This window comes from Myotis lucifugus, unplaced genomic scaffold, assembly GCF_000147115.1.
Source record: "Myotis lucifugus unplaced genomic scaffold, Myoluc2.0 scaffold_182, whole genome shotgun sequence".
Taxonomy (NCBI): domain Eukaryota; kingdom Metazoa; phylum Chordata; class Mammalia; order Chiroptera; family Vespertilionidae; genus Myotis; species Myotis lucifugus.
In genome coordinates this window covers 2,706,695-2,732,269 of record NW_005871230.1, presented here as the reverse complement: position 1 = coordinate 2,732,269, position 25,575 = coordinate 2,706,695, and the positions used below count along the sequence as shown (strand labels likewise).

The 25,575-nt window shown below is 39.9% G+C and overlaps 1 protein-coding gene and 1 pseudogene across 1 annotated transcript in view; one reads left to right on the top strand and one right to left on the bottom strand.

The window, feature by feature from the left end:
- Positions 1 to 6,612: 6,612 nt before the first annotated feature.
- On the top strand, positions 6,613 to 7,143 carry LOC106698455 (annotated as a pseudogene).
- A 1,219-nt stretch (positions 7,144 to 8,362) lies between these two features.
- PPA2 (pyrophosphatase (inorganic) 2) overlaps positions 8,363 to 25,575 on the bottom strand; it is an 80,490-nt gene continuing 63,277 nt past the window's right edge. The window contains exons 10-12 of the mRNA XM_006096601.3: positions 17,665 to 17,734; positions 10,807 to 10,843; positions 8,363 to 8,569 (exon numbers count right to left, since the gene is read on the bottom strand). Coding sequence (XP_006096663.3) covers positions 8,541 to 8,569; positions 10,807 to 10,843; positions 17,665 to 17,734 — 136 coding nt within the window. The 3' untranslated portion in view covers positions 8,363 to 8,540. The remainder of the gene's footprint in view (positions 8,570 to 10,806; positions 10,844 to 17,664; positions 17,735 to 25,575) is intronic.

The following is a 25,575-nucleotide window of genomic DNA, read 5'->3' as shown; positions in this document are numbered from 1 at the left end:
CAATAAAAGCAAAAACAAAACAGCAGGCTGGGATGCCAAAGACCTAGTTTTAGGTCAGTCTCCCTAGCCGCTAGCTGGTGGCTTCAGGCGATTCTCCTCTCGAGTATAGTTGCCTCACCTTACAAGCAAGATTCTTTACAGTTCAAAATGTTCTGTGTTCTCAGTCCTCCTGCAGATTCAGAAAAGCAGCGAGCAGTTCCTGAATCACACAACATCTATGTGTAAGTGGGTAAGTATATTCTAGAGATAATACTAATACTGCTGTAAATTACATTTACAGTGCTTGCTTTGAGGGGCAGAAGAATATATAGGCTGAGGAGGGTATCGGTGAAAATCAAATTGTGGTTTGAGAGTCTACTAAGAACATCTAAAATTTTAATGAATGATTTAGCTTTAAATAGTTCTTTAAAACTAAAGAGAAGGAGAAGCCAGAGGAGCGACATTTGATATTGTGGGAAGCAAAGGAAAAACTAATATTTTTGTAAAAAAAAAAAAAAAAAAAAGATTCCCACAAATACAGTACTTTAGAGAGTTAAGTACAACAGATGACCTTTAAAAGTTTTTCATGAGAGCTTATTGACTGAACTATTTATTTTAAATTCACATGGATTACATTTTTCTCCTTACATATTATTCTTTTGTTCTACCACTCTCTTAAGGTTATTCAGTGCTTCTTGTAATATTTCTAATCTCAAAATCAAATATGTTACTCTACCTTCAAAGTTGGGAGGTCAAGTTTCAAACAGAAATTATCATCAATAATTACATCAAAACCCACATAAGAGGCCACTCTGGAACAAGAATTTTTGTTTTTGAGCCCTGAGCATATTTTTATTTTTAAGTATTTCATGTTTATTTTTGAAATTAAAAAATAGGCAGAGGACCTGAACAGATATTTCTCCAAATAGGACATACAGACATATGAAAAGATACTCAATATCACTAAAAAAAATGCAAATTAAAACTACAAGGTATTATCTCACATTTGTCAGAATGGCTATCTAGAATAATAAAAGCGTAATATGCTAATTAGACTGGACAGCCAAACGACCTTCCGGATGTCCTTCCAGATGAAGCTGGGGCTGCGAGGGCCGAGGCAAGCTGCTGAGGCTGGGAGGACCAAGGCAGCAGCAGCTGCCATGGCTGCGAGGGCTGAGCCCCTTACACGAATTTTGTGCACTGGGCCTTTAATCATTAGTAAATCTCAACAAACAAGTGCTGGCAAGGATGTGGAGAAAAGAAAACCCTTGTGCACTGTTGGTGGCTATGTACATTGGTGCAGCCACTGTGGAACAGTATGGCGAGATTCCTCAAAAAGTTAAAAATGGACTGCCTTATGATCCAGCTATTCCACTTCTAGGTATTTATGTGAAGAAAACAAAAATACTAACTGGAAAAGATACATGCACCCCTATGTTTATTGTATCATTATTAACAATAATCAAGATAGAGAAGCAATCTAAGTATCTGTCCTTCAGTGAAATGATAAAGATGTGGAATATATATAATGGAATATTATTCAGCAATAAAAATGGCATTTTGTCATTTGTGACAACATGGATGGACCTAGAGGGTATTATGCTACATGAAATAAGTCAGACAGAGAAAGACAAATACCATATGTAAAATACCGTATTTCTCCAATATGTAAAATCTGAAAAAAAACAAAATAAATGATTAAGCAAAATGAAACAGAAACAAACCCATAAATATTGAGAATGAGCTGATATTTGCCAAAAAGTGGGTTGGGGAGATGGAATAAAATTTTTAAGAAGTAAAAAGAAATCAGTACTAGGTGAGCATTACATATTATTGGTGGAATATCACATGAGAAGCTTTGTACTCTAAGACTACTATTTCCTTTAGAGCTCAACAGTGTAGATTTCATTTCATCCTCTTAAGTATATATAAAGATTCACTGCAATGTAAACTCTGTTTAAAAACTACAAAACAGCTCAATGTGACATGCATTTTTTCCACACAGAAATCCATTATCTGAATACACAGCTGTCACTGTTTTCATGGAATACACTTCCTAAATATAGGACAATTATTAATCACATGATGGTGCTCCTACTGTGCAAATGCATGGAAAAGGAAAATGAGACCAACATACATAAAAAATAATTTTGACCTTTGAGCCCTGAGCCTATTTTTATTCCTAAGTATTTCGTGTTTATTTTTGTCTCATATTCCACAAAAAAGCAGTAATAAACATGTGATGATCAGTCTTAGTATTTTCACAAGTAGGTATTGTTTTTATATAAATGAAACTTGTTTTCATGGAGCATCAGAAGATTCCTGTGAGAGAACTCTTAAAATGCCTTAAAAACTAATAAAAATAAGGTCGTTTCCAGAGAATCTTACTTTCTGGATATTATTTATTCACTTGCAGGGGGCAGGGAATGGGTAACACTAATCATTGTTTCCAAAAACAAAAATATTCTAGGTATATGGAATGCATAAAAACTGAAGTATCTGTTCTTTTTCACTGGGCAAATGTTTATTCATTTGGGGATTCCATAGCAAAGCAGATAATAAAATAATTTAGAAAGGATTTTAAGAAAAATCTCAATGATGAGTAGAATTTTAGGAGGCAAGAATTCTATAACTTAGAAAAAAAATCACTTAATTTTTACCTTGAGATTTATGAGGAGTTCTCTGAGTACACATTAAAAACAAAATAAATTAAAAGCACAAGTACTCAGATTAGATATTAAATCTCCTCTTTCGGAGACCCATGAAAGGAATGGATTCTTTTATTACAAGATCTTGCGTGGGCTTTTGGAACAGAGCAGAGTGCAGTGGGACTGCAGATGCAGAAGGCCTGTGATTTCTAGGAATCCCCTTAACCTCTCTAAACTTCATAAGTAAAATAGAAGGAATATGTATCTTCCTCACAGGATGTTTTAACAAACATGAATTGTTAATGTGTAAAACACTAATACCAAATTTTCATGACACAGTCACTGATGTGAGTTCATAACCCAGTAGTAGACACTGAACCTTCTCATATAAGCCAGAATGACCTAAATACTGTCATAGTGCTAAAAATCAATAGTGCTATCCTCTCACGCAGGAGACAACGGTAGATTTCAACACGAAAGACTGGGGAAAGTTTCTCAGAAAAGGCAGCATCCGAGAGAGCTTTTGAGGATGAGAAAGAGCTCAAGAAGCAACATGTGTAAAGGGCAACAGGTAATGTTGGAGTTCTTCTATCCCGCTTCTGTCTGTATCACTCACTGGAAGCTCCCAGGGACCTCCTGGACACAAAGGGTCCTGGGCTGGTGTCCTTTCCCGTGGTGCTGTTGGTTCAGACAGGAAGGAACAGTGAAGTCTACTTGCCGATTTCACCGTGAGCCCATCTTTTTGTCTACCTGTGGATGAAGTCCTCCTGATTCTGAGATTCTGGTCTGAATGCCAGTATTCACGTCCTACGTCCCAAGTGCAGATAAACCTTGCTTTAGGACGGTAATCCCTGATCTTGCCAGCTGCCAAGTTCTGGTCGAGGACCACAGATTCACATCTGCCACCAGTTTTAGCTGCTTTAACTGGGTAAGACTCATTTCGCACTCTTTCCTGATTCCTTTTAAAACTGTACTGGTTTTACCATTTTATCCAGCTTAAAAATTTAGAGTATTAGCTTTAAAAGTTATCTTTCTTTTCATTTTTAATGTTTAACAGAGACCAGGAAGCAGTAAGATAATACAGATATTCCTATAGGTAATCCTGTCTAAATTGCTACTTAGAAAATTAGTATATTTCACCTCTTGATTCCCAGTTAACTCAGTATAAACATTTACAAGGTTGTTGTTGTTGTTTTTTTACTTAAATGTGGGCTAATATCTTTAAACTTGGCTTTAGTATTCAGAATCCAAATTTTGCACTAAAACTGAGGATGTCATATAAATAAAAATATTGATTCATTAGAAAAATAGGCAAATAAACAGAACATTTGTAACAATAGGAAAAATTTAAACCTAACCTAATAGAGGGAATATGCTAATTGACTGCCATGCCTCACAAGACAGCAGTGCCCACAGCCATAAGATGGTGGCACCCAGTCCCCTCAGCCCTGCCTCATCCAGCCTCAGTCCCCCAGGCCCCTCAGCCCTACCGGGGGGTGGCAGGTGCCACATGCCTCATCCAGCCTCGGTTCCCCAGTCTTCTCAGGCCCACCTCATCCAGCTGGAGTCCCCCAGTCCCCACAGTTCTGTAGGAGAAGGCAGTTGAGGGCTATCAGGCTGGCAGGGGAGGGCAGTTGGAGGCTATCAGGCTGGCAGGGGAGTGGTTAGGGGGTGATCAGGCTGGCAGGCAGAGTGATAAGGGGCAATCAGGCAGACAGGCAGGTGAGTGGTTAGGAGCCAGCAGTCCCAGATTGTGAGAGGGATGTTCGACTGCCGGTTTAGGCCTGATCCCACAGGCAGTGGGACATCCCCTGAGGGGTCCCAGATTGGAGAGGGTACAGGCTGGGCTGAGGGACACCACCCCCCACCCCCGTGCATGAATTTCATGCACCGGACCTCTAATCAATCATAACAGTGACAATAAAATATCCTACCCTAGAAATCTCATATATTGCTGGTAACAGTATAACTTGGAATAACTCTTATGAAAATCTTTTTGGTTATAAAATGTTCTTATTCTTTGGCTCCACCTTTGGGAATTTATACTAAGAAAATGATCTCAAAAGAAAAAAAAATCAACTTTATAGATTATTGGAGAAACCACATAAGTAATCTCCATTTCCATCCTGGACCTAGAGGGTCTTTCACCCCTCACCCCCAGCACAATCCATTTTCAACGCAGCAGTTGGAGTGACCCGTGTTTTTCTGCTCAGGGCCCTCAGATGGCTCATGTTCTCAGGGTAAAAGGCCAAGTCTTTCTGTTGGCAAGCAAGGCCCTACGTGATCTCTCTGCCGCCTCTGGGATCCCATCTGTCACTCCTCCTCTACTCCTTCCTCTCCAGCCATGGGGACTTCTTAGTGTTCCTCTAACAAGTGGGTCACACTTGGCTTCAGGGCCTTTGTTCGTGGAGTTCCCCCTGCCTCGGTTCTCTTCTGCAGACCCACATGGGCCCACTCCCGCTTCTCTTCAAGCTTTGCTCGGCTATCATCTTGCCAATGAAGCCTGTGGCCTACTCAATTCAAAATTTCAATTCGTACTCTTACCCGGGAACACAAGCTGGATTGCTGATCCCCTTATCCTGTTTCCTGTCTTCTACATCCTACATAAATTACTATGTTTGTGATCTGTTGTCCCCACACAAAATGCAAGGTCCACACGAGCAGGGATTTTTGTTTTGCAGTGATGTATTCTAAAAACTCAGAATATTACCTGGCACATACAGCAGGTCCTCAATTAATGTTTTGTTTAGTATTGTTTTGTTATAACATTGATGAAATACAGCAGGAACTCTTGTTTATATCAATTAGCTAGGGTTTCCTTATACAGTGGGGCCTTGACTTACGAGTGTCCCGGCTAACGAGTTTTTTGAGATTACCAGCTGTCTCTTGGCCGATTTTTTGCATTGAGTTGATAGAGTAATTTGAGTTAACAAGCTCGGTCTCGGAACGAATTAAACTCGTAAGTCAAGGCCCCACTGTACTTCGTTTCACCTGAAGGTGCAGAACCTATTGATGATGTTAGTGAGGACTTAGTGTATGTGCAGTCAATAATTGTTGAATAAATACATTTTAAAATAGCATGAGAAAGCATGTCTAAACAAAGAGTTGGCTAATTAAAATTATGAGATATATTGTAAACTGATCCAATCAAATCCCCCTAATATTTCTGTGATTCAGCCCTTTTCAACCATGCACTTAAAAAGGGGGAAAGAGCCCTGTGTCTCATCTGTTCTGAAGAGAGAAGAGACGCATTCCCAGCTTTCCTCTCAGGTGCACCAGGATTCGGACATGACTGACAGATGCCCTGTTGCACCCGATATGAAGAGGCTCACCAGACATGGCTTCTCTCTTCCAACCTTCAGGAGACTAATATGCCACATGCCACAAGCCCACTTATCTATCTTTTGGTGATTCAGCTTGTTTACAATGATCAAAGTAACAGTTGTTCCCATTTTCTATAACTTATATTTTCACAATTAAAAAGTCAATATATCAATAAAATTAAAACCAATACATTCTCTGATGTCCTTCAAAGAGATTCACACATTCCCAAAGACATTTCAAGGGGACCTTGCTATTTCATTTGGGTTAATCACACCCTCTGTACCCACTTACTTTTTTGTAAAACAGGCCTATTCTGAGCCGTGCCTACATCAAAATGAGCTGTATGAGGAAAACATAAGTATGTGGAAAGACTGATGGATTTAGAGCCATATAGTCATGAGTTCTAATTTTGGCTCTCATACTAACTAGCTATGTGACCTTGGGCAAATTATAGAATTTCTGAGCCTCAATATGAAGTGGGCAATGTCTCCCTTATACAATATGTGAACATAGGACATCTACAACCGTGCCTCATGTAGAACAGATGCTCAAGAAATTGTAATTATTGTAAACCACAAAGCATATTGCGCAAATATCTATTGATGATACTAATAGAACAAAAAGGAAAGAAAAAAGATATGAACAGTTCCGGGTTGGAGCCATGGCGGTGGCAAATTCAAGCCCTGTCAACCTGGGGTGTTCATTGATGTTAGCATCGGAGGCCGGAAAGTTGGCTGTTTGGAGATCAAGCTCTTTGCAGACCTTGTGACTAAGGCAGCTGAGAACTTTAGGCAGTTCTGCACTGGAGAATTCAGAAAAGACAGGGTTCCTATAGGATGCAAAGTGGCATTTTCACAGGGTTATAAAGGATTTCATGATCCAGAGTGGAGATTTTATTAATGGAGATGGTACTGGAGTTGCCAGTATTTACCGGGGGCCATTTGCAGATTTAAAATTTTAAATTTAGACACTCAGCTAGAGGCCTGCTTCCCATAGCAAACAGTGGTCCCAGCACAAATGACTGCTAGGCTTTCATCACCTGCTCTAAGGGTGCCTGGCTGGATGGGAAGCATGCAGTGTTTGGAAAAATCACTGATGGACTTCTAGTGACGATAAAGACTGAGGCCCCAACAATACGCCCAAGCTGCCCGTGGTGACCAGTGTGGGGCGATGTAGTCCAGAGCGAGACTGACTCAGACCTTGACCTCTCTGCCATTGTAGGCCTGGCCTTGCTCTGAGTGATGCCCTCAAGTAAGATCATCTGGATTGGCCCGTGTTTGCTTCCCGGCCTGCTGCTGCCCTGTTTGATCAAGAGATCTTGGAAGTATCACAGATTCAGAACCCAAGATTTTCCATGTTTTTCAACTGTAAATAATGTTTGTTTTCTGGGAAAACACAACCAAACAAAAATGTGAACAGAATCGGCATGAGAAGCACAGCACTGGGAGCACGAACAGACAAGGTGTGTGAAGAGGAGCGAGTAGCAGGCATGGCATGAGAATGGGACCCTGAGGAAATCGGAGTCTGGTTTTTTTTCAGTATGAAAAGCCATGGACGACATTTTGAGAAAAATTTAACAAGGCAAGACCTATGTTTTAAGAAAACAACTGTTTAGAAATGGGGAAGGTGGTATGGAGGGAGAAGAGTCAGAGGCAGGACTTAGTTAGGAGGCAGGAGGGTATGAAATAGAGCTAGAGCAACTGGGGAATAGGAGGAGGGCACTAAGGAGAGGCTGTGGTAACAGTCCCCATGAAATAACGGGACAGTAAGCAAAGAATGGGGGTGAACGAACGAAAACGACAAACAATCAATTACATTTAGATGATCTTTATGAGTAAAGATAGAAGAGAGGTTCAATATGGTATCAAGGGTTTGTGTGGGGGACTAAAAGAATGTTAACTTAATTGTTCAAGAACAAAGGATTTAACAGGAGGTCATTTTTGGACCAGAGGGGTCTAAGGCATTTGGAGAGATGTCCCATAGGCAGACCCCAGGAGAAAGACATGGGCTTCTTATGTATAGCTGGGAGTCATCACCATAGAGATGAGAATTTAAACTAAGGAAACTGGATGAAATTCAAAGACTTTCGGAACTCTGAAACAGAAAGTTATAGTTAAGAGCCTTAATATGTAAACACATTTACACAGAACTAATAAGTGGACAGAGGTTGGCCAATGAAGTCTCTGCCAGCAAGGGACTTGAAAAGGGATAACAAGTATGAAAATGAAAACAATAATATCTATAGAAATATTATTAATGTACTAAATTTGTAATGTTTAATTAACCTATAGAAATAAGCCCAATAAAATCTTTGGGCACAGAAATGTGAACTGGCCAAAACTCAGTGTTTCTAAATTTCTGATACAAAATTAAATGAAATCTTTATCATATCAATAAATATCTGGAGGAGACTAATTCAAAACCAGTGTTTATTTACATAGTGCATATCCCAGAAAGTTTGGGGGGAAAAAGAGTTTCAACAGAAAGTTAGCAAATTCTCATCGATCTGCCGATCTCCAGCACTTGAGGGAGACAGTCTGGAAGTCCTCAGAGACTGGAATCTTGATGGCAGAACTTCAAATGTTCCCATCACTTGCCAAGGAAGTGCCACACTTGCTCTGTGTTTAAAACGGGGGAAGAAGGGTGTTAGGGAAGGGGTTGGAGGGAGGGAGGAAGGGAGAAAGAATAAGACAAATTTAATTTAGACCTTTAGGAAGTGTTCAGGCAGGTAAAAACAATCAAGAAGCTTAGCATGGCCCAGTCCATATGGCTTAGTGGTTGAGCATCGACCTATGAATCAGGAGATCATGGTTCCATTCCCTGGTGAGGATACATGCCCGGGTTTCGGGCTCAAACACTAGGAGGGGGTGTGCAGGAGGCAGCCGATCAATGATTCTCTCTCATCATTGATGATTCTCTCTCCCTCTCCCTTCCTTTCTGAAATTAATAAAAATATATATATTTTTAAAAAGTTTATTTAGCATGACATTTCTCTATTTAAAGTTACTTTCCTTTAAACTCTTGTCTTAAGTTCTCTCATTTAGATGAAGTCTTACATAAAACTACATTAGAAATTCTAGAGCCTGCCCTGGCGGGTTTGGCTCAGTGGATAGAGCGTTGGCCTGTGGACTGAAGGGTCCCAGGTTTGGTTCCAGTTGAGGGGATATGCCTGGGTTGCAGGCTTGGTCCCCAGAAAGGGGAGTGCAGGAGGCAGCCGATCAATGATTCTCTCTCATCATTGATGTTTCTCTCTCTCTCTTCCTCTCCCTTCCTCTGTGAAATCAATAAAAAATATTAATAAAAAAATTCTAGAGCCTTCCCACTTTATTTCCTACTTCTCTCTGGGTGATTTTAGTTTCTATTGAATGCTACAGAAGTTAGTACCCTAGCTACAGCACAAAAAGTCTAGAAAAACCTTGAACTGTAAAATTGGACTGCCTGTCAAATATACAAAATGGAATAGTATTACAAAAAAACAATGGGTTAGTTCCCCACATAAGGAATGGAGCTTGCTTCCCCATGAAGCCAGCTCTATGGTTCTGCTCCTTTCTAAACATCCTAGAACTAGACTCACAGTAAATACAGTAGGCCCTCGGGTTACGTCGGAGATCCGTTCCTACTGCGTGACATAACGCGATTTTCGCTGTAAGTCGGAACCCACCTACATAAGCACCTACTTCACTCACATGGAGCACATACACAGCAATAATGAAGTGAAACAGTAAAAAAAAAAGTAAAAGAAAGATAACAATTCCTGACCTTTACTTGTGGTAAATAAATAATAAAAAGCACAAAGCACATATGTATATACATCGAAATGACGGAACCTTTTTTTTTTTATAAATAAATGGGAGATGGCGACGTAACCACAAAACAATGTATGTCAAGTCCGACGTAACCCAAGGACTGTCTGTAGTGCTCATTTTTTCCTACAAATTTGCAAGCTCAATATTCTTCTACTGTTGTATATTAAAGCAACAGGTCAAAGGTCTGCCCAAATATTGAAAGACAAATTATATGTGCATATGCTTGTATTCTAAAATTTTTACCACAGAATATTTTTACTTGTTTCTCAAAACAGCTTCGAATATAATGGTAGTAAAAATATGGTATTTTTAATCATGCTACAAATTTTATTTTTAAGATCTTTAGTCAAAATAAATAAAGTGATGAAAGATGAAGAAAATATCCCAAATCAGATGTTTGGAGTCTTTTTAAGCTTATTAGAACTAGCTGGAATCTCTCTACTTCACCAAAAAAGTCACTACATAATCAACCATTTTCTAGCCTAAAAGTAATAAATGTACTCTTTCTCATTTTCTGAAATTAATAAACTACTTCATGTGAAAATTTTAATGACTATTTTGAAAAGTATTTTACTTAGTTTATATAACTTCTCAAAAATTATACCTTTATTGTTGAAAGTATTACAGATGTCCCTTTCCCCCCATTGACCCCTTCTAGCTAGCCCCTACTCCCCCTCACTGACCACCCCTAGCCTTCACCACCCTATTGTCTGTGTCCATGGGTTATGCATATATCCATACAAGCTCTTTGATTGATCTCTTCTCACCCCTCCCCTCCCCCTCCTTCCCTCTGAGATTAGACAGTCTGTTCCATGGTTCTATGTCTCTGGATCTATTTTATTCAGCAGTATACTTGTTCTTTAGATTCCACATATGAGTGAGATCATGTGACACTTGTCTTTCTCTGAGCCTGGCTTGTTTCGCTTAGCATAATACTCTCCAGTTTATATAACTTTTAAATTAATCTATTGAATTTTTTTTTGGCTTCCACTAACTAAAAACGAGTAAATTTACACCTCTAGCTCCTTAAGAACCCAAATGTACCATACCTTCCTCATGACTTTCTGTACTTATTGAAGATGATACCTGAAAGATAAGAACAGAGTTTCCATTACAATCAATTTTTAGATGTAGAAACTGTATCCAAAAGTTTTTCTCATATATTTATAGAACCAAGTTCACACATACTAGTAATAGTTCTCTAACCTGAAAAAAAAATTTCCTTTTGCCTCTATTATCACTGCTCATTCGTTCAGATAAACAAACCACACAGAGTCAAATAGAAAAAGCATGCTTGAAAATATCTTTTCTCATTAGCCCCTGGGAACTACTGGGAATGAGGAGAGAGGTTTTCTTTCAGCTGCTTCCTTGGCTGAGGTCCTGAGAACAAAAACCAAACTCACACATTCATAAGTATGTGCATGCGGGTGCGTGACACATACAGAGACACACATACAAACTATATAATTTATGCAGTTGCTTTCTAGAACTTTCAAGATGATTTTTGTTTCTTTTGATGACGGCCAAGATTCTTAGGGCAGCTGTAATACAACCTGTGGTGGACAAGTTTGAAAGAAAGGTTTTCTTGAGATATAAATTTTTGCTGACTAAGAAAACATTTTTAAAAGTTTTTATAAAAAAAACATTTTATTGGAAGATCCATTTCCCATAGACAGAAATGCACACAGCCCAAGAATACTTAGGTTAACATCTATGTAATCACTAACGAGCTCAAAGAATGGAACATGACGGGCTCTTCCCCAATCGTAACCTCAACTCCCCAACGATAACCTGACTTTGTAACACACTTTTCATATTTCTTTTTAAAAAAATATATTTTATTGATTTTTTTTTTTTACAGAGAGAAAGGGAGAAGGATAGCGAGTTAGAAACATCGATGAGCGAGAAACATCCATCAGCTGCCTCCTGCACGTCCCCCACTGGGGATGTGCCCGCAACCAAGGAACATGCCATGCCCTTGACCGGAATCGAACTGGGACCCTTCAGTCCGCTGGCCGATGTTCTATCCACTGAGCCAAACCAGTTAGGGCACTTTTCATATTTCAAATTCAATAATCAACTTCTAATTCTCTGAATTTGCTCACCCTCAATAGGGAAGACCTACCTTTGGCATTTGAGGTCTTGGGCAAAGATAGAAAGACCAGACACCATACATCTGAACAGTTGAAAGTTATAAATCAAGCGAACAGAATGACGGCTAGAATATAAAGTATGCTTCATCCCACCATCTTGTAAAGACACCTTTGTACCGACTTGGGAGCTCTCATAGCATCCGGATGCCTCAGAGACTGCCTGAGGATGGCAGCGCGAGAAAAGGCACAGGGCCTCACCCTGCCCCACGTCTCCTCCCACCCCAGGCTCCGTTCTGCACTGGAGACCTCACTGGCACAACAGTGGAAATCCCAGCCCACACATCTATGCAACCCGTACCTGCAATGGCCACCCCCGCAACCCTGCAGAAGTAACAGTGAGCACACAGTCCACAGAGTAATGAGTGTGAATTTGGGCAGACGCCCACACAGACCCTGCAAACGGGCCTGCAGCTGTCTGGGCAAAGACTTCTAGGGTCTTGAGTAGCCAGTACGTTTTCCAGAATGGGGGGCTTGGGCTGCCAGTGAAGGCACAACTTTGGTCCCCTGGTCTTTTCCTGTGGGGAGGGTCAGGATTGGATGAGGGCCAAAGCAGGGTCCTCTAGGTCTAAGGGCAGTACTGAATAAGAACAGCTCAGCAGGAAAAACAGTTACATTTCAGCAATATTAAAACATAGTGAATGTGTCACCCTATCATAGTGAATGTGTCACCTTGGAGTGAGATTAACATTTAACTGGTGAACTCTGGGTAAAGCAATTGGATGGGTGGGCCTCATCCAATCAGTTGAGGGCCCCAATAGAGCAAAAAGACCAGTTTCCCTAAGCAAGAGAAAATTCTCCAGCTTTGTACCATTGGGTTTTTGGCCTGCCAGCCCACCCTGCAGTTTTTGGGCTTCCCAAGCCCCCTCCCGCCCCCCCTCTACACACACACACACACACTACTGACTGGTTCTGTGGAGAACCCTAATACATTGCCCTCCCCCAAATCATAAATTGTTAAAGTTATTTTTCCTTCAACTCTATTTAAAAACAACCCTAATCAAATATGCTTTGTTTTTTCTGTCATTGAAAAGGATGATGTAACAATGTAAATAAAGACCTCTGTACAAATTTTATGTAAAATAAAAAGTACTTGACATTTTCCAAGTACTTCAAAAAACAAGAAAAACTCTATTCAGTTTCCTAGCATGGCGAAAATGCTTAACCATGGCTGGTTTTGAGGACGGTAGAACTGAAATGAATCTGTGTGTGAAAGGAACGCTACAACATGAAATATTACTTACTCAGATTAGGCCTTTGGGATGCAATAACTCTGGTTTTCTAAACAGACTATAAACAGAGTAACTTGCCTGTTCTTTGAAATTGTTATGCTCTTTAAATTGTGTAGGACACATATTACAAAGTTTGTTAAAAAGTTAGCTGTTTAGATTTCCTGTTTAAAATCAGCAGCTGCTTCTTGCTGGAGCTGCAAACATTTCAGAGGAAGAAAATATATGGCATATAAAACAGAGTAACTGAGCAGCTTCTCATTAACCTACAGAGTGTTACAGAAAAGAAATGAACTAACTACTCTACCTAAGACAGTTACCATCAAATGTTATTTAAAAATAATTTCCAGATTATTTTAATTTTTTCATTCTGAAAATGTATTTCTTGGTTGATAGAATATATTCAGAATGTACAAAGCCTTATATAAAAGAAAACAAACATCATAGGTAAGTCTAACACTCAGAGGTAGTAAACTATTAAAATTTGGAGGTATTTTTTATACATTTTTCCATATTAGCATATGCCAAAAGAGAGACCAGGATTTATATTTAAAAATACCAACACGAGATCATGATAAATATCAGCTATTTAAATACCAATGACTTCCAGACTTTTAAAATAACAAGGGTAACACTTGCTTGTAGAAACTGGAAGAACAAAGAAATGCACAGAGCGGCATCTAAAAGTGCCCCAATCCCAACTCTCACCCTCAGAACCACCACTATTATATTTTCCTTGTAAGAAACCAAGACAGGATTTTCAGTTACTTCTATTTCTCAGTAGGTAAAGAATGTGGGCACCCTCTCCTCATCTAAGAGAAATTCTCCACGAAATGGTCAGTGTTATTTTATACCCTCATTCTAAAAATGCGATCTCCTCCCCTTTTCCCACTCTAAAAAATACTTCTCACGAATATTCCTATCTTTAATTTCTTTAAAACAAATCTAGAGTTCTCCTTACCAAAGTATTCCTCTTTCTTTTATCAACCAAAGAAAGCTTATGCTGGCCTCAGTCCCTTATCCAGGCAGGAACTGTATTTTAAATTAATACAACTGCTACGTATTTAGTGTCTCTCCTTCAAACAATCCCATCAGCTTCCTACAAGCATTTTCTTAGTTATCCACACACAAAATGGGAAAGTATTATGAGACTGTAAGTTTAATCAACTTTGTCAATAAAAAAATATAATTGGCTAGTACCTATTGATTTTATTTTCATTTCCTTTGCCCATCTTTGAGTGGTAATGCATATTATGCTTTGATTGGTTGAATGGCTGACTGGACATTTAGCATATTAGGCTTTTATTATGTAGGATGGTGCAAGGTGTGAAATGAAGTGTCAAATTTATTGGCATAAAGTTTTCCACAATATTTTTCAACTCTCGTAATATCTGTAGAATCAGCAGTGATGTATTTTATTTCATTCCTGACATTGAAAATTTGTCTTCTCTCTTTTCTTTCCTGATCATTCTGGATAAAGATTTATTATAGTCTCAAAGAATTAGCTTTTGGTTTCATTAATTTTTATCTACTGATTTTCTGGGCATACAAATTTTTAAATCGGTATACATTTATTCAGTTTCCAATTTTCTCATGTCTGATCAGATAAACACATGAATTAAAAACTCCATAGAATCTAGAAGGGTAATTTCTTAGTGGATTATAAGCGTGTTCAACTTTATTAGAAATTACTTAATTGCTCTTCAAAGTAGTTGTACCAATTTATATTCGCATCAAGTATATCAACAAGTTTGAGAGATCTCCTTTTACCACTTCTTTAAAAACACTGCATCTCTGACACTTGCTAAATGATAACTATGGAACTGTATTGTGTCTTACTTAGATTGATCTCACTGATTACTGGTGAGACTGAATAAATTTTCACATGCTTACTGGCCATTTAAGTATCCTCTCTGGTGAGTTGTCCATTCACATTGTTTGCCCACAAAATGTAATCGGCTGGTCCTGTGGTTGAACTATTAGAGCAGGGGTCCTCAAACGACGGCCCGCGGGCCACGTGCAAATACAAATATTGTATTTGTTCCCGTTTTGTTTTTTACTTCAAAATAAGATATGTGCAGTGTGCATAGGAATTTGTTCATAGTTTTTTTTTAAACTATAGTCCGGCCCTCCAACGGTCTGAGGGACAGTGAACTGGCCCCGTTTAAAAAGTTTGAGGACCCCTGTATTAGAGTGTTACTCCTGCCGACAGTGGCCGCACGCTGCAGCCCAGACACCCAGAGTTCCAGGGCAGTGCAGTTCCCTGCCTCTTATAATCCCTCGTGTGTTGAGATCTATGTAACCAACTCTGTTTTTGACACAGCCATGCCTTTCGTGATTGTATATCAATTCAAACGCCTATATTCGTAAACAAATTCCAAGAACCCTCGGGATTTTGTTTTTCTACTGTAGGATTCTGTGAAAAATCAGCAAGCACTTTCTTCATTATTAGGAAGCACAATAAAGTTACCAAACCATGTAATTAAAGCTGGATATTAATACTTCTGATTTCTAACCTTGTTCCCCAAATCTAATTATCTAAGTCATATCCAAGTCCTCCAATTTTTTTTTCAAGAGGATGGCTTCGTCAACCTATGAATAAGGAGGTCACGGTTCAATTCCCGGTCAGGGCACATGCCCGGGTTTTGGGCTTGATCCCCAGTGTGAGGTGTGCAGGAGGCAGCCAATCGATAATTCTCTCTCATCATTGGTGTTTCTCTCTCTCTCTCCCTCTTCTTTCTTCTCTGAAATCAATAAAAACACATTTTTAAAAAAGAGGATGGCTTCCCTGGTAATATGACAGGAAACAAAAAACAGGATGTAAGAGAAACTTTAAACTTGAAGATAATTTGAAGACAAGTATCTTTGTTTATTATTCATAAATTCAAAACTAAAATAAGTGGAATAGTCTTAATCTGAGACTACTTGGACAAAGATAAAAAAAATTTTTCCCTTAAAGAAAGTAATAGTAAATACTGATGAGAACTAAGTTCAGAATGTAATCTACATAGATACAAAATTGAAAACCCGAAGAAAATAAATGATTTGGTGGCCCACATTACTAAAATAGATTCTCTGCATCTTCCCTGACCTCCCAATAGTCCCTGCTCAGCAATGCAGCCAAGTGTCTTGTTAAAATCTAAGTCAGATCATATCATTTTTGCTCAAAACACTCCAATGGTTCCCGATCCCATTCAGAATGAGAAATAAAATTCTTAATAGTCTTTACAGACTATAATATAGTTCTTTCATAATAATTTGCCTCCATTTCCAACCCCAGAACCAAACTTTTCTGATCTCCTCTCCTCCTCTGTCCCCTGGACTCTCTCTATTCCACTGTCACTGGTTCTCAGGTATTTCTAGGACACACCAGGCATCCTCTTGCCTCATGGCCTTTGGGACTGTGGCCGGGAATGCTGTTCCTTCACAGACACTTGGCTCCTTCCTTTCCCTTCTAAGAATCTTGTCTCATGGCAGCCCTTTCCTCAGTGAGGCTGTCCCTGACTCCATTCAATAACCTTCCAGGACACTATGTATTTTACTTGTGTATTTAATAACCATCCATCTCCCCAACTGGAATAGCTAACATTCTATCCAAGGGCAGAGGTTTTTATATATTTTCCTTAGTACTGCATCCCTAGCACTTAGAATCTCACAACATGAAACAGACGCTAATCAAATACTTGATGAATTAGTGGAGAAAATAAAATTTGAAGCAGCCATCATAAGCAAAGATGTCTGTTGTTCCTGGAAGTAAACATCTAAATTCACTAGTTTCCTACCTCATAAAGAGTTATTTGTTAAAAACTTAATTTATAAATGGTATTTCTAGCCTAAGATCATTCCTGAAAATACTATATAGCAATATGACTTGATTATCAGAATATGAATCTTATTTAGAAAATCAATGAGAGAGAACCATTGATCAGCTGCCTCCTACACGTCTCACAATGGGGATTGAACCTGCAACCCCAGGCATGTGCCCTGACGGAACCAAACCATGACCTCCTGGTTCATAGGTCAATGATCAACCATTGAGCCATGCCTGCCAAGCTTCCCTTCTATTTTAAAAATTAAAGCACTAATTTGTTAATAAGTTCAGTTGTTTCCAGGCAGCAAAAACAGTAGGACATGTAAATATCCAAGGATATCTTCTTAGCTAGGAAGTTGAAAGCTTGTAAGATAGCCAAACTAAATGGAAAAAAAGGGTCTTATTTATTTCATTTTTCTTGAGCCAAAATGCACCTATAACAGCAGCCAGTTGCACTTTTGCCACCGACTAGTGGGAAACTCATGAGAACAGAACTGCACAGAGAACAAATGCATACAAACAACAATAAATTGGTGATGTTAAGGAAAAGAGCATCATATGAAATTAAATGGTTAATGTACTTTAGAAAAGAAAACTTAATAATTCAACTAAAAGGTTTGATTTAAATTCCCCGGATTAAAAATAATAGATTTTAGTGTTATTTTTGAACTTTATAGACTTCCTTATGACGTAAGATTAAAGGACATTTTCCCTTACCGATTCAACTAATGATCTTGCTTTCTCTTGAGCGCAATGGAAAGGACTATCGCATATCTGCACATTTGTGCTGCAAATGAAAAGAGAATGTTTTTATGACACAGAATAAAAAAGGAGCAATTACCCAAAAGAAAACCAAGTCCAAATATTCCACACTGACAATATGATTCTAGCTGGTGAAAAGGACCTGAATAAATATAAATTAGGACAAATGTAGATTCTTATACATTCTTTCAGGCAAGGTTATAAATAAAAGTGCTCTGCAGCACTTCATGCTCCAAAATTCAAAATAAAAATATACAAAAGTATACAAATCTCAACTGCACCCTGTTATATATAAAAGGCTAAGCTAAAACTACACTTCACCTTTTCTGAAGGAAAGAAAAAAAAAATTGACCCACAGAATGATGACTATAAGGACAAATTTTCTCTAAGTGAGGAGATAAACACTAATTGGCCACTGAAAGGTAGGTATGGAAGATTAAACTAAGAGTGGTGAGAGAAAATCATACGACTATGAAAACTCGGTTTTCTCACAAGTAAGGAAGTTTGGTCAGGCATAAGACACCAGCTCCTTCCATGATCAGTAACGGCTCTATACAGTCAAAGCTTCTCCATTCAATGGGAACACCATGCTATCAACGCAGCATGACACCCAGTACCTTGTCCTACCTCCTGCATCAAAGCAAAGGCATCCTTCCTCTCAAACATAATTTCATAAAAAATCAGATTAAAATGGATTCCTAAAGGAGATAAATAATAGATGAAACACACACACACACACACACACACACACACGCGCGCGCGCCTCAAGTGAATCTACAGGATAGACATTATCAAATTACTATTAATTTTCACAATGGTTTATGAAATATGTCAGGATATATATAAGAAGATCAACCTATCTATCTACCTACCTACCTACCTACCTACCTAACCTACTTACCTATCTATCTTTTTAACTACATCTGTCTATAATCAGACATTGGGTATAACAATTATACTAACTAGTCAGTTTGCTTTCTATCCAGACTCAAGACGTGGGATTTATTTTCATTCTTGACATGGATAAGAAAGTTGGCATTATCATCTTTAAGACTATTTTTATTTTCTTCTCTACATCCCATGTTTATTTAAAAATTGAAAAAGGTAAAGCCTTATAAGTCAGATGTTTCCTTAAAGAAAGTTAAAACTAAATTTAAAAAGAACAAGGCAAAAAATTAGACACTGCAGTCTTAAGTGCTAGTCCTCTGAAGAAACCATGGTGTATGGTAAATATACTATGTACAGTGTTTCTAACATTAAAACTAAATCATCTATAGATGTTGGGGATACAGAGCCCCTATTGAACTACAGAGCCCCTATGGAGCTGACAATATTTAGGAAACATTTTAGCTCTCAAATCTGACCATGGCCTACAAGAGAAGCAGAAAAATCATTTAATGGAAAGATGACTAAGCTGACAAGTGTCTACTACAAATGAGATTAAATATGACTACAAAGAATATGCTGCTTCCCTTTTTATAATAAGACTAGAGGCCCGGTGCACAAAAATTTGTGCACTCGAGGGGGGGGGTGAGGTTCCTCAGCCCGGCCTGTGCCCTCTCGCAGTCTGGGACCGCTTGGGGGATGACCACCTGCTGGCTTAGGCCTGCTCCCCGGGGGATTGGGCCTAAGCTGGCAATCAGACATCCCTCTGGCAGCCCAGCAGCCCTTGGGGGATGTCCACTTGCCAGCGGAGAGCAGACCTAAGCTGCAGTCGGACATCCTTAGCGCTGCTGAGGAGGCAGGCAAGGCTCCCATCACCACTGCTGTACTGGCAGCCATTAGCCTGGCTTGTGGCTAAGCAGAGCTCCCCCATGTGGCAGCACACTGACCACCAGGGGGCAGCCCCTGCATTGAGCATCTGCCCCCTGGTGGTCAGTGTGTGTCATAGTGACCAGTCATTCCCAGTCTTTCTGCTGTTAGGGTCAGTTTGCATATTACCCTTTTACTATATAGGATAGAGGCCTGGTGCACGGGTGGGGGCCGGCTGGTTTGCTTTCTATCCAGACTCAAGACGTGGGATTGAAGGGTGGGGGTCCCGCTTGGGTGCCTGGCCAGCCTGGGTGAGGGGCTGATGGGTGTTTGTAGGCTGGTCACACTCCCTTTAGGGTGGGGGTTCCCACTGGGGTGCCTGGCCAGTCTGGATGAGGGGCTGATGGCTGTTTTCAGGCTGCCTGCACCCCCTTTAGGGTGGCAGTCCCCACTGGGGTGCCCGGCCAGCCTGGATGAGGGGCTGATGGCTGTTTTAAGGCTGGCCACACCCCCTTTAGGGTGGGGGTCCCCCACTGGGGTGCCTGGCCAGTCTGGATGAGGGACTGAGGGTTTTCAGGCTGGCCAAGCCCCCCGGTGCAAGCGACTGAAGCTCCCAGCCTCTCCTTTTTCTCTTTTTTTATTCTGGGATTTATTTACCTTCTATAATTGAAACTTTGTTGCTGCTCCAGCTCCGAGGCCACGGCCTGCTGAAAGCAGGTATCTGAGGTTTAGCTTCTATAATTGCAACTTTGTTGCTTAGAGTGGAGCTCAGAGCCCGGCTGCAGCAGGGAGGAAGCTTGGCTTCCTCCATCACTGGAGCAAGCAAGCCTCCTGCTCGCTTCAGCTGCGTCGCTGCCGGCTGCCATCTTTGTTGGTGGTTAATTTGCATATCTTGCTGATTAGCCAATGGGAAGCACAGCGGAGGTACGGTTAATTTCAATCTTTGTCTATTATTAGATAGGATACCAAATATTTTGCAATAAATTTATAAACATTATATAGCCCATATGCAATCTCACTTACCAAAATAAGCAGACATGACATTAGAGCAACAGATGAGCAATACCAAAAATGCTGTGTACAACAAACCCAAATTGCATTTAAAAATAATAAAAGGCATATTAGTAGATATATAATAGTTCAAAAATTGATTAAATAAAAATAGAAAAAGAAATTACCTGCAAATAATGAACAGACATAAAAGATGAAATTTACGGCCCGCAATATAGAACATTAGTAAAGAGAAATTTTTTTTTTCAAGACCATCCCAAATCAGACAAAGGCTCAAACTCATGAGAATCCTCAAAGACAGGTCCAGGATATAGATTTTCCCAGGCTTTTCATTCTACAGCAAAGTAGTCAAGAAAATAGGAGAGACAGGGAGAGAGGGAGGGAGGGAAGAAGGAAGGAAGGGAGAAAGAGAGGGGGAGAGAGAGAGAGAGAAGGGAGGAAGGGAGGGAGGGAGGGAAGGAGGGAGGGAAAGAGAGAAGAGAATGACAATGATATTGGACTATAACCTCCAGAGTTTGTAGAAGTGACACTGCAGTAAATCTACACAAAGTTAAAAGAATTGGAGCCATCTGTATAAGATCAAATGCACCTCCCTCTGGAAAGGTAAAAAGAAACAATTTTAAGATCTCAACTATTTGGAATTTTTTTTTTTCATTTTTTCATTCAGTAAGCATAAACTACCTGTCAAGCCCTGTCACTAAGTGCTAAGGTCAAACTCAATTTAGAGCATAAAAAAGAAAAAATAATGCACCGCCCCAAGTTCTTCAGAGGGGTGTGTACAGCTCAGGTGATGTAAGAGCACGGGTGAGAGTACAGTTAATTCTGACCAGAAAAAAAAAATTCTTTGCAGAGGTGAGATCTAAACTACTTCTTGAAGAATGAGCAGGCATTCACGGAGGAAAGACAGTGAGATGAGAGGGGTCAGACATGAGGCTGGACAAGTAGGTTTTGACATGTTTAATGTGTGGAAGAACTGGGTCATATTCTGTCATCGAAGGGAACCACATTAAGTTTTTAAGAATAAAAATGACAATCACATTTGTATTTTTCAAAGATAATTTGGACAATACTGTATAGAACATATTAAACAGAAGAGTAGTTGCAATACGAAATAATTTATGAGTACAAAAATGATAACTGAATTAAAGCAGTTTTGCAACTAGAAGGGCATTTGAGAAGTAATCAAAACTTGAAAAACTGCATCACAACAAATAATCGTTAGTGAAATAAAATAAGTTGGTAAAAAGAACAGTACACTTCAGATCTCTTAAAAATGAGATAAATAAACAGTGGCTGAAGAGAGCGTCAGAGGCATTGATGATTAAACCCAAATGGCAAAAAAACCCCAAAACCTCTGTTTCTCCTACAAAGGAGTTTACAGTTATTTTAATGAAATTCTTTCTGTTAAAAGACTATATCGCCTTCAGAGTAAACATTAAACAGTGGGACCAAAATAATAAAAATAACAAAACTTATTGTGAATAAGAATTACTCAAAATACCAATTAAAGAATTTAATAAATGCAGTGCTCCTGGAAACAGAAGAGTCACTACTAGATTTAAAACACAACCAATATTTATTGGCTTTAAAATATTATTCAACAGTTTACCTCAAAGGGGATTTATTACGTAGCTATTACATATCAGGTGAAAAACAAAGATGGTTAAGGCAGTTTTATTCATTTGCTTTCAAGGAACTTCTAGAGGACACAAATTCACAAATAAAATACAGCAGCCCCCCCTTATCTGTAGGGGATATGTTCCAAGACCCCCAGTGGATGCCTGAAACCACGGACAGAATTGAACACTCTATACACTATGTTTTTTTCTATACACACATACCTATGATAAAGTTTAACTTATAAATTAAGTGTGAAATGAACACTAATTAGAAATAAAGTAGAACAATTATAACAATATACTCTAACATGTACTCGAATATAAAGGTATGTGAATATGGTCTCTCGTTTCTGATAACTACTAAGTGACCAATGGGTGAGGAGGGTATATAGTGTGGATACACTGGAAAAAGGGATATTTCACATCCTGGGTTGGAGCAGGACAATGCAAGATTTCATCACACTACTAAGAACAGTGTTGACTTAAAACTTATAATTGTTTTTTCTGAAATTTTCCATTAATATCTCAGACCGCAGTTGACTGCAGGTAACCGAAACCATGGAAAGCAAAACCACAAATAGGGGCGGGGGGGGGGTGTTATTGTAGTTAAGCACTGTGGTAAACACAATGATAGAAACACACAGAGGGAATACTGAGTGTATTGGCACCTTAGCTAGCACTGGGGCTACTATAAGGGAACGTTTCCTAGAGAAGATGCAGTCAAAGATAAGTCTTAAAAAATGAAGAAGTTAGCCAGCTCACAAAATGAGAAGACAATCACGGCCAAGGAAACAGTCACGGCCTAGAGGTCAATAACCATGGTGTGTACGAGGAATGACAAGCAGTTCTCAGTTGTTGGAAACAGGAATAAGAGGCATGAAGTGATGGAAAGTGAGACCAGACTGGGCCAAACCTTGAAAGGCCTTGTTTGTTCTTCTGGAGAAAAGTTCGTATTTTATGGTTCACATACAGAGAGGCTCATTAGGGGCTTTAAAAACATTTTTACAAAGGCTTATAGATCCTAATTCACTAGACTTAAAAAAGGGACAATGCAGCTAAGTTTTCTCACAGTTTCCCTAGGTACTTTTGCTAGACTGTGTGCTGTTTAGAGAACTGCAGTGATAAATAATGTGAACCTAAACTGAACAAAGTGGGGGCAGAGGAAAAATGGCGGAGGTTTAGACGGACGTGTCGGTGCTTTGTCCCGGAGCAGATAAGGGCGAGCAGCTGAAACGGGTAACATACAGCCCGAATAAGCAGAGGAGATTCAGCTGAGAGACAGACTGCAGCCAGGAAAGACAGAGAACTCCTAGAAAATGGGGACGGTTAGAGATTGAGGCTGAAACCTCCCCTGGGGCGCCGGCTCAGCCACGAGACCGCGCCATCTTGAGTAGCTGTTATCGGCATCCAGAGATCGGCTACTAACCCGGAGGCAACGGCTCTCAAGCAGCGCGACTACATGAACTTAGAGGAGACCTGCTTCTCCCCACGGAAAGGTTAGACTTCCCCCAAAGGTGCAGTTTGCAATTCTGGTTGGAGCGAGAAACACGCGCACGCTGGGGGGGAAATCTGCGCCCCACAAATTCCACGCCCGTTGAGGCCAGCGTGACCCGCAAGTGGGGAAGGCTCCTGCAGGGCTGCTGGCAGAAGGGAACACTATAAATAAGCCCATAGTTGGACTGGATGCAAAGGGGCAGCCTCAGATTTTGCCAGACGGCTGGCTACTTGGTGCCAGGGGCCAGAGCGCGTGCAGAGACTCCTCGCAGTTCTGGAAGGTGGAGCCCTGCGAGTTCGCACAGCTTCCCAGGCTCTTGTTTACACACTTCCTCTTAAATCTGTGAGTTTGATTGTTGAACCCAGTGCATGGGATTATCCAGTTGGGGTCGCTAGCAGAGCCTGTAGGGGAAGATTGTTTTTGGGGAGCCTGGGAAACAGAGCTGGGAGTGGCGACTGGGGAACCAGCTCTGGGCGGAGCTGGTTCAGGTACAATAGAGAACTCCTGGTCAGAGAGGACTTATAGCCTCGGAGGTCAATCCAGACACACTGCCACCCAGAGGCAGAGCCACGAACTGACTCTTCTGTAAATACAAATAAAGGCAGTATGGGGAACCAATACGGCCTGCCTTAAAATCAGGACTGTGGCTTACAACACGGAGGAATAGTGTATCAGAGGGAAACTCAACATTCTCCTGAATTCCGGGCGTGCCAAAAAGAAGAGTAGAAGATCTGAAGCACCTTCATTACTGCACATTTTTATTTTTATTTTTTTAAATTATTTTTTCTCCTTTTAACTAAGAAACCATTTTTTCTTTTTTTTCTTTTTTTCTTTTTTTCCCCATCACCTGATTTTACCCTTTCAATTACTACATTTTTATTTTTAACTAGTATTATTACTGCTGCCATTTTACCATTTTTTAAAGTGTCATTTTATTTTGTCTTTATTTTATTTTGGGACTAATGTTCTCCATTCTATTTTCATCGTTCCTTTAACAACATTTTTCTCTTCCTCAATTTTGCCTCTGTGCTAAAACCCGCTTCCCCACTTTTTCCCTTTTGTTGTCCTGTTTCTCTTACCCTACTCCAGCTTTAGATTTACCCTATTCTTTTTACCCCCTGTCAAAATTTCACCCTACTTATATATCCTATGTCCAATCCCCTGCTCTAAATCCTTATACACCTTTCCCTTATCTTCCTTCACTATCCAAATTTTTTTTCTTCTTCTTCTTTTCTCTCTCTATTGTTTTATTGTTGTTTGCTTGATTGTCGAGTATATTGGGGGTTTTTTTTAGGATTGTTTGTGAGGTTCTTCTGCTTATTCTTTTTATTTTTCTGCTCCCCACCCCCCCCCCGGTTATTTCTGTGCTTCTGTTTTCCCTTGCGTCGCTTGATATTATTGGTTGTTTGTAGTTTGTATTCATCTCCAGGAATCTGTTGCTGTAAATTGTTGGGATTAGTGGCGGTTCTATAGGAGTTTTCTCCTCATATAAATAGTCTCCTCCCCTCTTCTACTTCATTCTCTTTTCTCTCTTACTTTTTTTTCTTCTTCTTCTTTTTTTCCCTCCCTTTTTCCAATTTCATTTTTGCACTCCTTTTTTTTTCTACTTTCTTTCTTTTTTCTCTTCTATCTTTTTCTCTTCTTTCTTCCTTATCTCCTAACTCTCTTAGCTCAGGTGGCCACCTTTATTTGGGGTTATTAATATCGTAAATACATTCGTGTTCAGTGCCTGGTACGTTGTGCCTTGTTGTGTTGTATTTTGTGCCTTTAAATCAACGCAGCAGATCCAAGCAACAGCGGCCTCCTGATCACCACACGCTCTGTCTGGGGAACAGTTACTGTGTGTGAAGCCTCCCTCCACCAGCCAGAAGAGCCACCACAGCTGTGAACAGCACCCACCAGAGGCCCTGCTACCAACGGAGGAGCAGCTGCTACCACAACCGCCCAAGGAGCAACCACAGCCCGAGGAGCCACTGCCACCCAGGGAGC